Here is a 14,575-nt window from a genome sequence, read left to right as displayed (position 1 = left end):
GGCTGTGAGCATCCATAGTTTGCTTTGGGTGCTTGGAATAGAAGCAATATATACTTCCAATTTTAGCAAAAAAAAATGTTTCACATGAAAAGCTAGTAGGCTGACCTATCAACCCTCCACATGTACAAAATGGCAGCCCTTTTTTCTTAATATATTTAAGGTCACATCACAGAATGAGAGGAAGGAATATTTTTGATGTGCTTGAAAAAGGTGAACAGTGAACCAAGAAAGAAAGTAATTCCCAAGAGGAATCAAAAGTAAGATGTTAAAACCTTCATGTATGCCCTAGTTTTCACTTGGATTTTTACAGTAAATTACATTAAGTAGAAGAAAAATCCAGTTAATGTCTTTAATACAAAAGTAAAGTGGATTTGACCATTCATTTATACGGAATTTGGCGGTTTAAAAAAAAAATACACATATATATATTCTTAATATTGACTAATTCAGTCAAATCAAAGCAGTATCTCTCTCCCTGCCCACATATGTTTTTACACCATTAAAGCAACACATAAGCACACGATAGCTGAGTGGTGCTCTTTGCAAATGCATGCATGATTCTGCAGAATCCCTCCATGTGCGTCTGCCTATTTTTCTGTCTGACCGTTACTAAGCACCCAGGCCAAAGCATCTGCTCACTAAAGTGCATGTGCTCAATGCTCACTAGACTCAATGAGACCTGCACACACAGGAAGATGGAGCCCCCTTTGACTTCAACCCCTTAAGGACCAGGCTGCCTTTTTTCTTTGTACTTATGTGATAGAAGCCGCTTTAATGTTTCTGCGGTGCTCATGCTTCGCTCTAATTTTCTTCTTTCTCATTTAGTGTACCCACACATGTAATGATGTTGTTTGAAGAATGTAGCCATCTACAAAAGCTAATAAAAAAAAAAACCCTATTGTTTTGCAAGTTATAGGCCAATAAATATTGCTATTTCAAAACCTTTTTTTTTTTTTATCTGGTCATTCTGTACCCATGTCCTATCTGGGACATCTTTGAAGCCGGTCAGTTCATTTTATCCCCATCAAGCCATATATTTTTGAAAACTAGACACCCTGGGGTATGAATTTTTAGCACCTAGTATATGTCACTGCCGAACACCACAATATGTGTTCAGCAACATCTCCTGAGTACAGTGATACCACCCATGCTTCGGTTTGCCGGGTTGTTTGGAGGCTAAAAGGCCACATTTTGGGACATTGGTTGACATCTGGTCTTCTTGATATATATCCCATATCGGACAGTATAGCAGACCCCAATTTAAATTATCACAAGAAATTATATTACAAAGTGTAAACAACTCAAGATGTTCAACAAGGTGCATTTGGACACTTTTCAGGTAATTTAATCCCTGATATATTTTTTTTTTATTTTTTTTTACGTATTCATTTCAATGTTGCTTTGAATTTCTTGCACAAACAAGACACCACAGAAATGTCAAAACAGTCATTGTCACAAAGTGTACAAAAAGTAGAAAGCTATTTTACATGATTCATTATACTTTGTATAGTAACTCCTGCCATGCTCACCTGTGTTGAAAACATAGTTCACAGCTTCCAGAGTTGTCTTTTTGAGCCTTACTCAAGCTGTGGTCAGTTGCACCTAATGTCTTATTGATGTAAACAAGGTGTATAGAATCAGAAATCCACAACCTGCTTCAAAAAGATGGCCAACCACTCGAATAACAACGTGCCCTCATTAATGTGTATATGTTCAACTGGCTTACTTACAATTCTTTAGTGTTAGGATCAAGGTAGACTGTATCATTGTGCTTTTGACCATATCCATAACCTACCATAGATTATTTAAATATGTCCAAAACCTGGTCTCATGTCTTTTTAGGGGCTTAATTCTAACCTGTAATCATGTGGTAGAGAAGGCACAGAAAAAGGCAGGGATAGTCAAAATGTCTGTGACAAGGTTAATGAAGGTCCATCAAACATTAGATTGTCCACCCCAGTAAATATCCACTGACAATTTTGTCGCCTACCCCTGCTGATGGATGTAAAGCCTTTGGTGTATTTGTTCTTAGCGGAATAAACAATTTCAAGAAATAGCCAGGCAGATGTCCTTTACTACTTTAATATGCCTGTTGCTGCCTTAGAAAATCTACAGTTTTTGCGTCCCTTTTTGGTCTTAAGATTTCCAGAACATTGACAGCTGGCCTAGAGGTTCAAAAAGTGCTCATCAAATATCTAGATGATAACGATAACATTGTACCAATAACATTTAAGCAGCAGACCTAACACGCCTCTCTTGAAATGGTAACTGTCTACATTAACGCCTGCATATTCTACAAGCAAAGGAAATTTGCCATCGGCTGGTGTAAGCATATAACAGGAAGGCACGGGGGACTTTCTAACATTTAGCATGGGGACCAAATTCAGCTAAGATGCCTGTTCTTAAAGTAGCCCAAGACGCTTCTTGCAGAGAATCTACTTCATGTCCACTATCTAGTCCTGTCAAAAAACACTTTCACAGAAAAAGTGTGTAGAAAAACCCTAAAGGTGGATGAAACTGATCTACTAATAAGTGCAGATTTTCTGGTAGTTATATGTAGAATTGTTATAAAACCCCTCAAAGACTAGCCCAGGAGTCAGCTGGGTAGTCTTTATAAGTCTATTAGTCTGTGTACACAAGCATAGTCCCTGAATAATGCTGAAAGTTACCATCTTCTGATAAAGATAAGAATAAAAGGCTTACTGAAAAGTACTTTTTTTTGTATTAGTATGATTACTGTATTTTATTTTAGTTGACTGAATACTTTACGTAACTCACTGCTCTTGGATATGTTAAACTAGATATTGTACTAGAATACGATATAGTGGTGTACTCAATGGGTACTGCTTTTTTTTCAGAGCGCCACCTTGTGGTTCAGTAGCTTATTTGTACAGTAAAATCACAACACCATTTACGTACATATACGGTACGTATGATGTGCTAAATTTTGTTAAAAATAACATAAATTTACTCTATTTGCACAGGCTTTACTAAAAATGAAATATATGTATTGGCAAGAAAGGAAACCATTTATACATATATCTAATATTACAATTTCTGTTATATATATATATATATATATATATATATATATTACACAATGTCTAAAAAAACCATTGTATTGAATGTATTTATTTATTGGACTGACATAATATTTAAAAGACAAGCTTTCCAGAGTTATCCTCTCCATCAGGTGTGAAGCAATACTGATCAACATGATAGAGGTTACAACTTAAAACAAGTGATTAGAGAAGGGGTGGTGAAAAATGCAGAGTGGTTGAGAGATAACCAAAGGACAGAACAAATAAACATAGGAAAACCAATAAACAAACGCATCAGACAATTATAACAATAAAACACTCATTAGACCTTAAGATGAATGTTCATATGAAGTTCTAGTAGTGTGTCAGGAAACCAGATTCCATATAAAGACCCTCCTTTATGGTGTTGAAATATGTTATCATTCCTGGGCGTCTTTAAAATTCCCTTTGAGGACTTAAATTTTCAGGTTTTGGGTGAAGTGATGTCCTTCTGGTGTGCAATATATGTCTTCCTCGTGGTTTTTGATAGAACTTCGGTGCAGGTTCATTCTGAGATGCAGCTTAAGGCCGTTTCTCCAATGTAGCACCCTTTGTCACATGCTGATCATTGTATCATGTATACCACGTTTGCAGATGTACATGAATATGAATCCTTAATGATGTATGTTTTGTTGTTGTGACTGGCTGTGTTGCTGTCACATATATGTTGACAGAGTTTGCAGCGGGATTTGTTGCATGGTACAGTGCCATTCTGTGTATGCTCCTGTTCTGGGGCCAGTTTGCTGTGGACCAATCTTTTCCTGAGGTTTGGTGGCTGTTTAAATGCCAGTATTGGGGGCTGAGGGAATATTTTTTTGAGTATGGAGTCCTCTGAGAGTAATGGCTATAGGTCTTTTAATAGTTTTGTGTAGTTCCTCCAGAGTTTGATTGTAGGTAACTATCAGAGGGATACTGCTCATATTTTCCTTTTCTTTGTACTCTAGAAGCCTTTCCCATGGTGTTTTTAGGGCAGATTTATTTTTTCCGATTTAGTTTTTTCCTTATAGCCCTTCCTCCGAAAAGACTGTGCCAATGCGTTTAGGTGTTTGTGTCGGTCCTCAGTGTCAGCGCAAGTACGGTGGTATCTGGTTGCTTGGCTGCAGCTTGTTTTGTGTGATTGGGATGAAAGCTTAAATTGTGGAGGTATTTGAGTGTTATTGATGGATGGAATGAATTGAAATGTTTTCTTCTCCTTCTGTCCATATTATGAAAATGTCATCAATATAATATTTATATGGTTTGTGAGGGTGAGTGGCTAGGAATCTCTGTTCTAGGTCGGCCAAGAAAAGATTGGCATATTGTGGTGACATTTAAGTGTCCATGGCTGTCTCGGTTGTTTGTAGGTAGTTGTTGAAATTGAAATAGTTGTGAGTAAGTATAAATTCTATGAGCTTGACAATAGTTTAACTATCATATTTTTGTGTGGCATTGCGGGAGGAGAGGAATTTAATGCAGGCCTCAATACCATCTTTATGGGGGATGTTACTATATAAAGACTTCACATCCATGGTTGCAAGTATAGAATTAGAAGGTAGGTTTGTGACTCGGCTCAGTTTAAGTAAATCTGTGGTCCTGTATAAAGCTCTCAGTGTTGATAACTAGGGGCTTAAGTGTTTTCTTTAAGGCCAGATATTGGTTCTGTAAGTGTTCCCATACCTGTGTTCACATAATGGGTCGTCCTGGGTTGCCTGCATGTAAAAGGTCCCTATTTGAGGATTGGGAGGCACACTATTTTCTAATTCTTGTTGCATGTGTTTTGGGAAAGATCCGATTAGTTTAACAAGATCTTCTGTATATTCCCTGGTGGGGTCCTGGTTCAATTTTTTTGTAGTAGCATTCATCAGATAATTGCCTGTTTCCTTCTGCAATATAGTTCTGGGTGTTCATGATGACTACTGATCTGCTCTTGTCAGCTGGCAATGATGTTTTTATTATTTGTTAAATTATGATCAAATGTAAATGGAGACCTGACCATCACACCTATATGAGCTTGTTGGACATCCCATTTCAAAACAATGGGCAGTAATACAGAGTTGCCTCTGCTCTTCTGGGAAGGCTTTCCAAAAGATTTTGGAGTGTGTCTTTGTGAATTTTTTGCCCATTAAACCAAAAGAGCATTTGTGAGGTTGGTCATTGATATTGGCAGCCCTGGCAATTGGCATTCCAATTAATCCCAGTGGTGTTCAGTGGGGTTGAGGACAGAGCTCTGTGCGGCCCGTCAAGTTCTTTTACACATAACTCATCCAACCATGTCTTAATGGACCTTGCTTTGTGCAGTGGGACACACTCATGCTGGAATGGAAAAGAAAAGGGCCTTCCTCAAACTACTGAACGGTAAAACATGGGACCTAAGACAACGACAGGTGCTGTTTCAGCATGTTACTTCGGATTAAGACATTTATAGGTTTATTGCCATTTTCACTTTTTGTATTTTTTATTTATCCAAATCATCTTTATGCTGTCAATTTTACTTCATTTCTATAGAGCCATCATATTCGGTTGTGCTTTACAGTGGATAAACAGGACACAACAATCAAAGCATCGCATAACAATTTACAGAAACAAGCTGAGGGGGGCCTTGCTCACATAAGCTTACAATGTAGAAGCGGTTAGGGTATATTACACAAAAGATGAATGTACAAATGTTTGAGGTGGGCTAGCCCAGTGTATACATTACATAAACTAATAGTCATAATAATGATCTTATTTTGTTTCTGCAGCTTGACAATATACTGTCCCCACCACCAATGCAATCACGGAAATGTAGCAATCCTGAAGTCTCATTCCGGATGGGCAAGTCTGGGAAATACAAGAAACAGCTAAGTGAAGATGGTCGACTCCTCCGAAGGGGGAGTTTAGGAGGCGCTCTGACAGGTAAGAAAAATGTTCCCCTCCAGTTCGTCTTTTTCATCCTCTCTCTTCTATCTTTGTCTGCGCTGACGCAACCTGGTGCGAACTTCCGCCACAAAGGCAGTGCTTCAAGTCCTCTCCTCTGATCCTCCATTAGGGAGAGGGGACGTCACCGAAGGCACCTCCATTTTGTTGGACATTCCCTTTACGCCTAAATTGGGGTGCTTTTAGTGACGTCCTGTCCCCTACTCAAGGAAAGCCTTCACAGAAAAGTGGATCCTGTTATCCTACAAAGGGCACTGGGGCAACGCCATATTAATGCCCATGGTTTTGCAATGGCGTGTCCAAGTTTAAATAGGTGTGATGGTCAGGTGACCACCTAGTTTTGGTCATATAGTGTGCATGTGATCAGAGGTTTTTATGCTTGTTGAATAGGTGTGCCATGCCTTTACTCCAGAATGACCTATAGTCTGGCCCGTTCCAAATATATTTGACTAAAATTGATGCACACCAGGTTAGTAATCTGAAGGTCCTTTAAATAGTCGTGGAAAAGGAAGGCTTGATAGGGCCTTAATACACAGAGAAATAAATTGAGTTGGCACGTGGAGGTATTCTGCATGCGTATCATCTTGCAATGCGACCACATTGTAGCATTGAAAATAGCTGCTGAATGATATGTGTGTGACAAGAAAGATAACACTCGGTATTTGGCACCGGGAAATGCTGTTCTGTCTATATTTCTATATAAATTTAGTAAAGATGTGCCACAAAAAAATCACCAGATTTTAAGTAGGTTAGTTCTTTTCCACATCTCTTGCAGGGGAAAAGACAAGGGAATAGTGGCTCCCTGAAACAAATTAATTCAAACTTATCATTTATTTAATTAAATTGCCAATATAGAGTCAATTAACGTGAAACAAATACGAAACTTGTAACTGTCTGAGTATGCAGGTATAGCTAGGAAAATGTTGCACTGTATGAATGTGTACAAGGATTTGAGCAATAGACCTAGAAAATATTTCAAATATTTTACATTCCAGGAAACAGGTTAGCAGTTTGCCTAAAATCAATTTTCCAATACATTTACATGGACTCTATTGTTGTAAGAAATCCATATTCTCTTTGTTCTAAATACATATTCACATTAGGTATAAGTGAAATATCACAGGAACATGGGTTTTCACCATGTGTCACAGCTGCTAGAGGGCCTCTGCATTCTTGTATGATGTAGTGGGTACGTGAGATCTATGGATGTATCCTTTGTAGAGATAAACATCGCTTCACCCTAACTGATATTGTAAAAGGTTATAAAGACTCAGGAAGATGGTTACCTCAACTCCGCCTTTATCCTCTACCCTTTCACCTCCATTGTTTCAAGAAAAAGAGCCTACAGCACCCAACTTCCATTGTTCTGTTATCTCCTGTCATCGATGGGAGCTGTGTGTATACTACTTTGGTCTACTAAATATATTTAAAAAGACACAGAAGCTGTGATTTCGACTGATCTTTGGTTACAGAGATATTTAGATATTTGGTCAAAACGAATATATATAACCATTCTTGGAGTTAAACCCCCCACCCCAAAAAAAAACCCCAGTCATCTTTAACTCCTCTTAGGGTTGCCTGAAACCAGGAGGCGTTAGTATATAATGCAGATACTAATGTAATTTGTATGTCATGCACATACTCGGTAGCCCTCCCACGCATGTGTATGCTAGCAAAAGATCAGTGTTCAGATATCATGCATGTGATTGGCTGCGGCTAGACCCTACACGTGCTTTGCTAATCTTCATTGGCACCTTGAGGTGTTACATTGGAGCACCCCCAGTAAGACTCCTCTGGAAATTTTGAGTTCCCCTTTTGACATAGCACATATTGAATGTCTATATCACAAAAAAAAATGGGGAAAAAATGGAAAAAGTGGCATCACACCTTTTCAGCCTGCTTAACGCCCTCCTTCAATCTAGTTACTGTTTTAATGTTCATTGACAATCTGATGCATCTACAGGAGTGTTCAGGCAGGTGCTGGTGGTGGGCTTTAGATGTCACGGTATTTAAAAATCATGAGTGCCCAACAGTGGTAACTTCAGTATACTTCTATTGTTACCAGAAAATATTTTTGTATATTTGTCGCCATGTAATCATCCTTGATTACCCAAAGCCTTATGTAGGGGCAGCTTGACCCTTTTGAAGGAGAAAGTCACACTGGTTGTGCTTTTTATAGTGAATCACAAAGTTGGTGATTGGAAATGCTGTATCCCCTAACCCACAAGTTTATCAAATAAACATCAGAGGTACTTAATATCTACCCCCAGAGCAGTAAGATTGTCTGTCTCCTCACGTAAAAGTAGGCAGCCTTTTAATTAAATGAAGTCCAAAAGCCTGATTGATCCACCTATTCTTATCTCAGATGATCCTGATGCACCCGGGCGTTTGAGCACAGATAAGAATAATCTCCATAGAAGACGTCAGCTGGACGTTCCAAAGGCTAATTAGTAATCCATAATTTGCCGTCTGGGCTACAAAAATTCTGAAATCTCTCAAAATCTCTTGCACTCTTTAAACAGCTGAATGCATTAAATGTTGCTGAAATCAGTGTAATTACTTAATTACTATTGTTGAATAAATAACGTAATAGCTAGCAAACCACTTGCTAAGCCTCTGGGTGCTTATCTTCTGAACGTAGGAGTATGGTAAATTGTATGTTTGATTCCATCAAAACAAAAAATAACCTTCTTATGAGCGCAATATGTGTCCTAATCCAACACATTGGAATGTTGAAGCAGACGAAGTTGTAATTGCAATCTGTCGGGTAAACTTTGGAAAGTTCCTTTTTTAGCCACGGGCTTTTTGGATTATTAATAAAACTGCTGTATGTTATTTTTTCTTTAAGATACATGGCACTTCCCTCAGGATTTTTTACAGTGATGTGTGGTTCTTACAAGTTTTTGGAAATCTGTTGTTAAAATTATTGTCCTGTAGATTGTCCTGCCTTGAACCTCCAGTGAGTCTTAAAGCTTCAAACTAAGTGACTCTGGTATGCCATCAAAAGCTCTTATATACTGTATGAAGTAAAAAACCTCTGGTTTTATAAAAAATATTGATTAATAACGGGATTGTCTAAAAATGCTTTTTGGGCTGAATGCTCTAATCTTATGCTCTTCTGATTTTGGTAAAAATAAATGATCAGCTTTACCCTGGTGACACCAAGTGTTCAGAACACTGCTTTACTTTTTCCACTCTCTAAGGCAAGTGGGAATAGTTAGATCATAGATATAGCTGTATCAGCCCAACAGAAAATAGAGTATTTACTCAATTGGTATGTTTTTATTGGACCACAAGAGCGATATAAATCTCCTATCTACTTAAGCTTTTTTTTTTATATATATATTCATATTTGTGTCTGTATATATATATACACATATATATTTAAAAGGCACATCTGTTCTTATAAATGTTTTTGTTATGTGAAATGAGACTGTTGATTACATTTTATTAAAGGTGTGCTATCACAATAGTCTTTGTATCTCAGGTATGTATACAATAAAATAGTGTAATGGTAGAAAAAAGTATATATTTTTTGCTATTTATATGAGCTGGGATCACATCATCCCTCCTAAAGGAAAGTACAGTGTCATTGTCACAGGGTCAGGCTAACAGGCTATTATTTTCATGTTAAGTTAGCCGGGTCATGGAGCGTTCTTGTGTTCAGTTTGTGATACCATGACCCGGTTTATTGTGTAACCGGCCCAGAGACTGATGTGGATTCAGCCCCAGCCTTCAAAGAGACGATCCGATAATCTGGCTGGGGCTCTTAATCAGCCAGCACAGCCCTGTCTGCCCAGACGGCACCCGCACTACAGGGGGGATAACACAGGTGGGGGAACCCATTGTATTCTGTAATCCCCTCACCTGATACATCCCCTGTATACTGATGGGATTTGTGATGGGATGTGGCTGATGGGATTGGGGGCTGGGTTTTGTGTTCATTGAGTTAAGGATCTATATAAGTTTGGTTTGTTGTGCAATAAAGAGTTCTTCTTCTGGTTTTACTCAGAATGGTGGTCTGACTGACCTGTGGATAGCTGAGTGCTATCCGTATGAGGGACTGACTGGTGATTCCTCAGCCCTCAAACAGGGGTACCCAGCCTTGGGTACGGTGACCCTGTAACATTGGCTGGCAGCGGTGGGACGAATCCCACAATTTGGGTGAAGTTCAAACCATCAGCCGGGACCCTGACCGCAGATATATGGAGCGGATCTACAACAGCCTAAGACGGGAGACGCTGAAAGATCTACTAGAAGCTCAGGGTCGGTCAACCAGTGGAAAGACTAAGGCTACCTTGATAGCGGAGCTAAGAGAAATGGATCAGTCTCAAGATGCAAGGGAAGAGAGCCTCGGACTGAGCACTCTGCAGAAAAATATCCAGTGGCATCTGTCTCTGTACCCCGGAGGAGCAACGCAGGAGCAAGTGACGGCAGTCATTGAGTTATGCCACCGGGAGCAGAGCCAGAGAGGATCCGTGTTCCCCAGCCTAGGGGAACAGACAGCCAAAATACCATACCAGGCGATCCAGCCCTTCAGAGACCCTGAGGACGAGATAGACCAGTACCTGGAGGTCTTTGAGAGACAGTGCCTTACCCTGCAATTGGAGCCGAACAAATGGGTGCCGCTCTTGGTGAGTAAACTCACAGGCCGGGCTAGGACAGCATTTGAGTCCATGCCCACCGAGGACTGCCAAGACTATGGGAGGGTCAAGGAACGGTTATTGGCCCGCTTCGGAGTCACCCCAGAGGCACACAGGGTGAAATTCCGCAGCCTGCGGAGATCCGAAGGGCAGTCATTAGGAGAGTGGACCCACCGCATGAGACGGGCAGCTGAAGGCTGGATTCGAGGACACCATGCCAGCACCGTCGAGGAGGTGACCCAACTCATCCTCCTGGAACAATTCTACAAGTATGCGCCCCCAGCTGTGTCTGAATGGGTAAGGGACAGAAAACCCCTCACAGTAGATGAAGCTGCGGTTCTGGGGGATGAATATCTTGACTCACGGCGCACTTCTCATATAGATATGAACAGAAGAGGCCAACCTGTAACTTCCCAGATTCGCCCTGTCTATCCGTCCCGGAACCCACCAATGACGGTTACATCGACATACCCAGCTCACCCGGCGCTCTATAATGCATCCCAGGGGGCACGCCCGCCCTACCGCAGTCCAAGTCAAGGGACCCGAGGATTGCCACCTCGGCTACAGCGTCTGGAGGGCAGGACCTGCTTCCGATGTGGGCAGGTAGGACACCTACAAACTGCCTGTCCTACTGCTACACGACCCACTGTAACCATCCCGGGGCAGACTGCCCCACCAACGGCGTACTGTCTGGGCAATGAGGAGGACTTTGGTGTACTACATGAGGTAGACCCGGTCCGGGCTGCTGCAGGAGATAACCGAGCTCACCACCGACAAGAGGTCTGGGTCAACGGCCAATATGCCCAAGGACTCCGTGACAGTGGGGCTACCATTACGCTGGTAAAACCCAGCCTTGTCCCCTCGTCTGCTTATCTACCTAAAGCCGTAGCAGTCAGAGTGGCCGGAGGACATGTCCATAGGATACCCACAGCCCGGGTACAACTTGATTGGGGCACTGGGACACGTACTGTGGATGTGGGACTCATGTCCGAACTCCCAGCGGAGGTGCTGCTGGCTAACGACCTGGGACACTTAACCTCTGCCTACACCGAGACCCTTAAACCAGAGGTCTGCAATGCGATAACTCGCCAACAGAGCCAGAGGGAAGGAAGGTCACTTGAGGAGGAGACCCAGGTAAACCTTGACCATGCCCCTGACAATATCCCTGACTGTAGCCCAGAAGATGTGCAGGATGGTGACGGGAACCAGAGCCCCGACCTACCCACCCCAAGTAGCCCTGACGGAATTCCCTATACCCCTACCAGCCCTTGGGCTAATGCAGCTGAATTCCGTCATGAGTCTATTACCGATCCTACCCTGGCAAGGTATCGGGAGAGAGCTGGGGCTGAGCCAGAGGGACAGGCTGGTGATCGAATCATATGGAGCCAGGGGTTGATGTACCGTCTCACAGAGGGCCAGAAAGAGACTAAGGTGCCCAAACGGCAGCTGGTTGTACCCCAGAAATATCGGGCTACACTACTACGAGTAAGCCACGATATACCCCTGGCTGGCCACCTTGGCAGAGACCGCACGATCACCCGCCTAACCCGCAATTTCTTCTGGCCAGGTCTTACCTCAGATGTGGTGCGCTACCTGCGTACCTGTGATGCATGTCAGCGAGCCGGGAAGCGCGGAGACCATCCCAAAGCCCCGCTACACCCCCTACCTATCATTGGGGAGCCCTTCAGTAGGGTAGCGGTAGACATCGTAGGTCCCCTACCCCGACCAAGTGCCTCTGGGAAAAGATACATACTGACGCTAGTAGACTTTGCCACCCGGTACCCTGAAGCCGTTCCCCTCGCTAATGTTACCGCTCGCACAGTGGCTGATGCCCTGATGAGTATATTTTCGAGAGTAGGGCTACCCCGAGAGGTATTCTCGGATCATGGGTCGCAGTTCTGCGCAGAACTCACCCGGCAGGTCTGGGATCTATGTGGGATCCGAACCCTGCGCAGTGCCCCCTACCACCCCCAGTCCAATGGTCTATGTGAACGCTTTAACGGGACATTGAAACAAATGCTCCGGACATTTGCGGTCACATACCGGGACTGGGAGAAATTCCTGCCGCACCTCCTGTTTGCATACCGGGAGGTGCCCCAGGAGTCTACTGGGTTCTCACCCTTCGAATTACTTTTTGGGAGACGTGTAAGGGGACCCTTAGATTTAGTCAAGGATCACTGGGAGGGGGCTGAAAAAGAAGGGACCCCCCTACTGGAGTACGTCCTGAAGCTTAGGGACCGGTTGACGGAGCTCACTGCCTCGGTGGCAGAGAGTCTGCGATCAGCCCAGGGTAGGCAGAAGGGTTGGTATGACCGTACCGCTCGGAGCCGTACCCTGATGGTAGGGCAGAAAGTGTTGGTCTTGAAGCCAGAAAAAACAGATAAGCTCCAGGCCGCCTGGAAGGGACCTTATCTGGTGGTGAAGCGGCTCTGCGACACCACGTACCTGGTCGCCAAGTGTTCAGATGAAAGGATCCAACGAACCTTTCATGTGAACATGTTGAAAGCGTATCAGGAAAGACTAGAGGATGTAGCGGCCATATGTGCCCCAGCCGCGGACGACCCAGAGAGTCTACCGCTCCCAGAACTACCACGAAAGGGCGAACCCCCTGTAGGCCCAGAGGGCGTAAAAGTGTCCGAGCAGCTGGAAGCCACCCAGCAAGAGCAAGTTAGAGCCATGCTGGACCAGCATAGGACCGTGTTCTCCCTACTCCCAGGGTGCACCTCGCTCACGGTACACCGAGTCGAGACTCCAGGGCATTCACCCCTTAGACAGGCAGCCTATAGGGTACCAGAGGCAGTCAGGGCAGAAATGCGGACTGAGATAGGAGAGATGCTCGACATGGGGGTCATCGAGCCATCTAGGAGCCCCTGGGCATCTCCAGTTGTATTAGTTCCTAAGAAGGACGGGACTACCCGCTTCTGTGTGGACTATCGGAAGCTCAATGACCGGACCACGACAGACGCCTACCCCATGCCCCGGGTCGATGAGCTATTAGACCGCATTGCCCGGGGGAACTTCCTTACTACCTTAGATCTCTGTAAGGGGTATTGGCAAATTCCGCTGGACTCGGACACGGTTCTGAAGTCGGCATTCATCACTCCCTTCGGCTTGTACCAGTTTAAGGTCATGCCGTTTGGGATGAAGAATGCTCCGGCAACCTTCCAGCGGATGATAGATCGACTCCTCGACGGCCTCCAGGACTATGCATGTGCATACCTGGATGACATTGCGATCTATAGCGATACCTGGGAGGACCATCTGGTTCATCTGGGTATCGTACTAGACCGTATACAGGCAGGCGGACTGACCCTCAAACCCGACAAATGTGTGATAGGGGTATCCGAGGTCCCATACCTGGGTCACCGAGTGGGCAGAGGGATGCAACGCCCTGAGCCGGCTAAGATAGAGGCGGTAGTCCGCTGGCCGACTCCACGTACAAAGACCCAGGTGTTAGCTTTCCTAGGCACCGCCGGGTACTATCGGAAATTTGTAGCCGATTACAGCTCCATAGCAAAGCCCCTGACGGACTTGACTAAAAAGAATCTCCCCAAGCAAGTCCTGTGGTCTCCAGAGTGCGAAACAGCATTCCAGACCCTGAAAGCTGCACTTGTCACCGCACCTGTCCTAGCTGCTCCTGATCCCTCTAAACGCTTTTCTGTACACACAGATGCCTCTGCTTTTGGATTGGGAGCCGTGCTAAGTCAAGTAGGGTCCGATGGCCGTGAGCACCCCGTAGCTTACATCAGTCGTAAGCTACTACCCCGGGAGGTCGCATATGCCGCCGTGGAGAAAGAATGTTTGGCTCTGGTCTGGGCCCTCAAGAAATTTCAGCCCTATCTCTATGGACGCTCCTTCACCGTGCTCACGGACCACAATCCTCTAGTTTGGCTCCATCGTGTAGCTGGGGACAATGGGCGACTGTTGCGATGGAGCCTGGCCCTGCAGCCATATGAC

At 43.8% G+C, this 14,575-nt stretch overlaps 1 protein-coding gene across 1 annotated transcript in view; it reads left to right on the top strand.

The window, feature by feature from the left end:
- The first annotated feature begins 5,827 nt into the window (after window positions 1–5,827).
- The window catches only part of LOC149285503 (microtubule-associated serine/threonine-protein kinase 3-like), a 151,729-nt gene continuing 142,981 nt past the window's right edge, over window positions 5,828–14,575 (top strand). The window contains exon 1 of the mRNA XM_089495273.1: window positions 5,828–5,954. Coding sequence (XP_089351399.1) covers window positions 5,828–5,954 — 127 coding nt within the window. The remainder of the gene's footprint in view (window positions 5,955–14,575) is intronic.

Source organism: Sceloporus occidentalis, unplaced genomic scaffold, assembly GCF_023333645.1.
Source record: "Sceloporus occidentalis isolate IW3139 unplaced genomic scaffold, rSceOcc1.0.p SCAF_78, whole genome shotgun sequence".
Taxonomy (NCBI): domain Eukaryota; kingdom Metazoa; phylum Chordata; class Lepidosauria; order Squamata; family Phrynosomatidae; genus Sceloporus; species Sceloporus occidentalis.
Note: the sequence above shows the minus strand (reverse complement) of the source record. Positions and strands in the feature narration are given on the sequence as shown.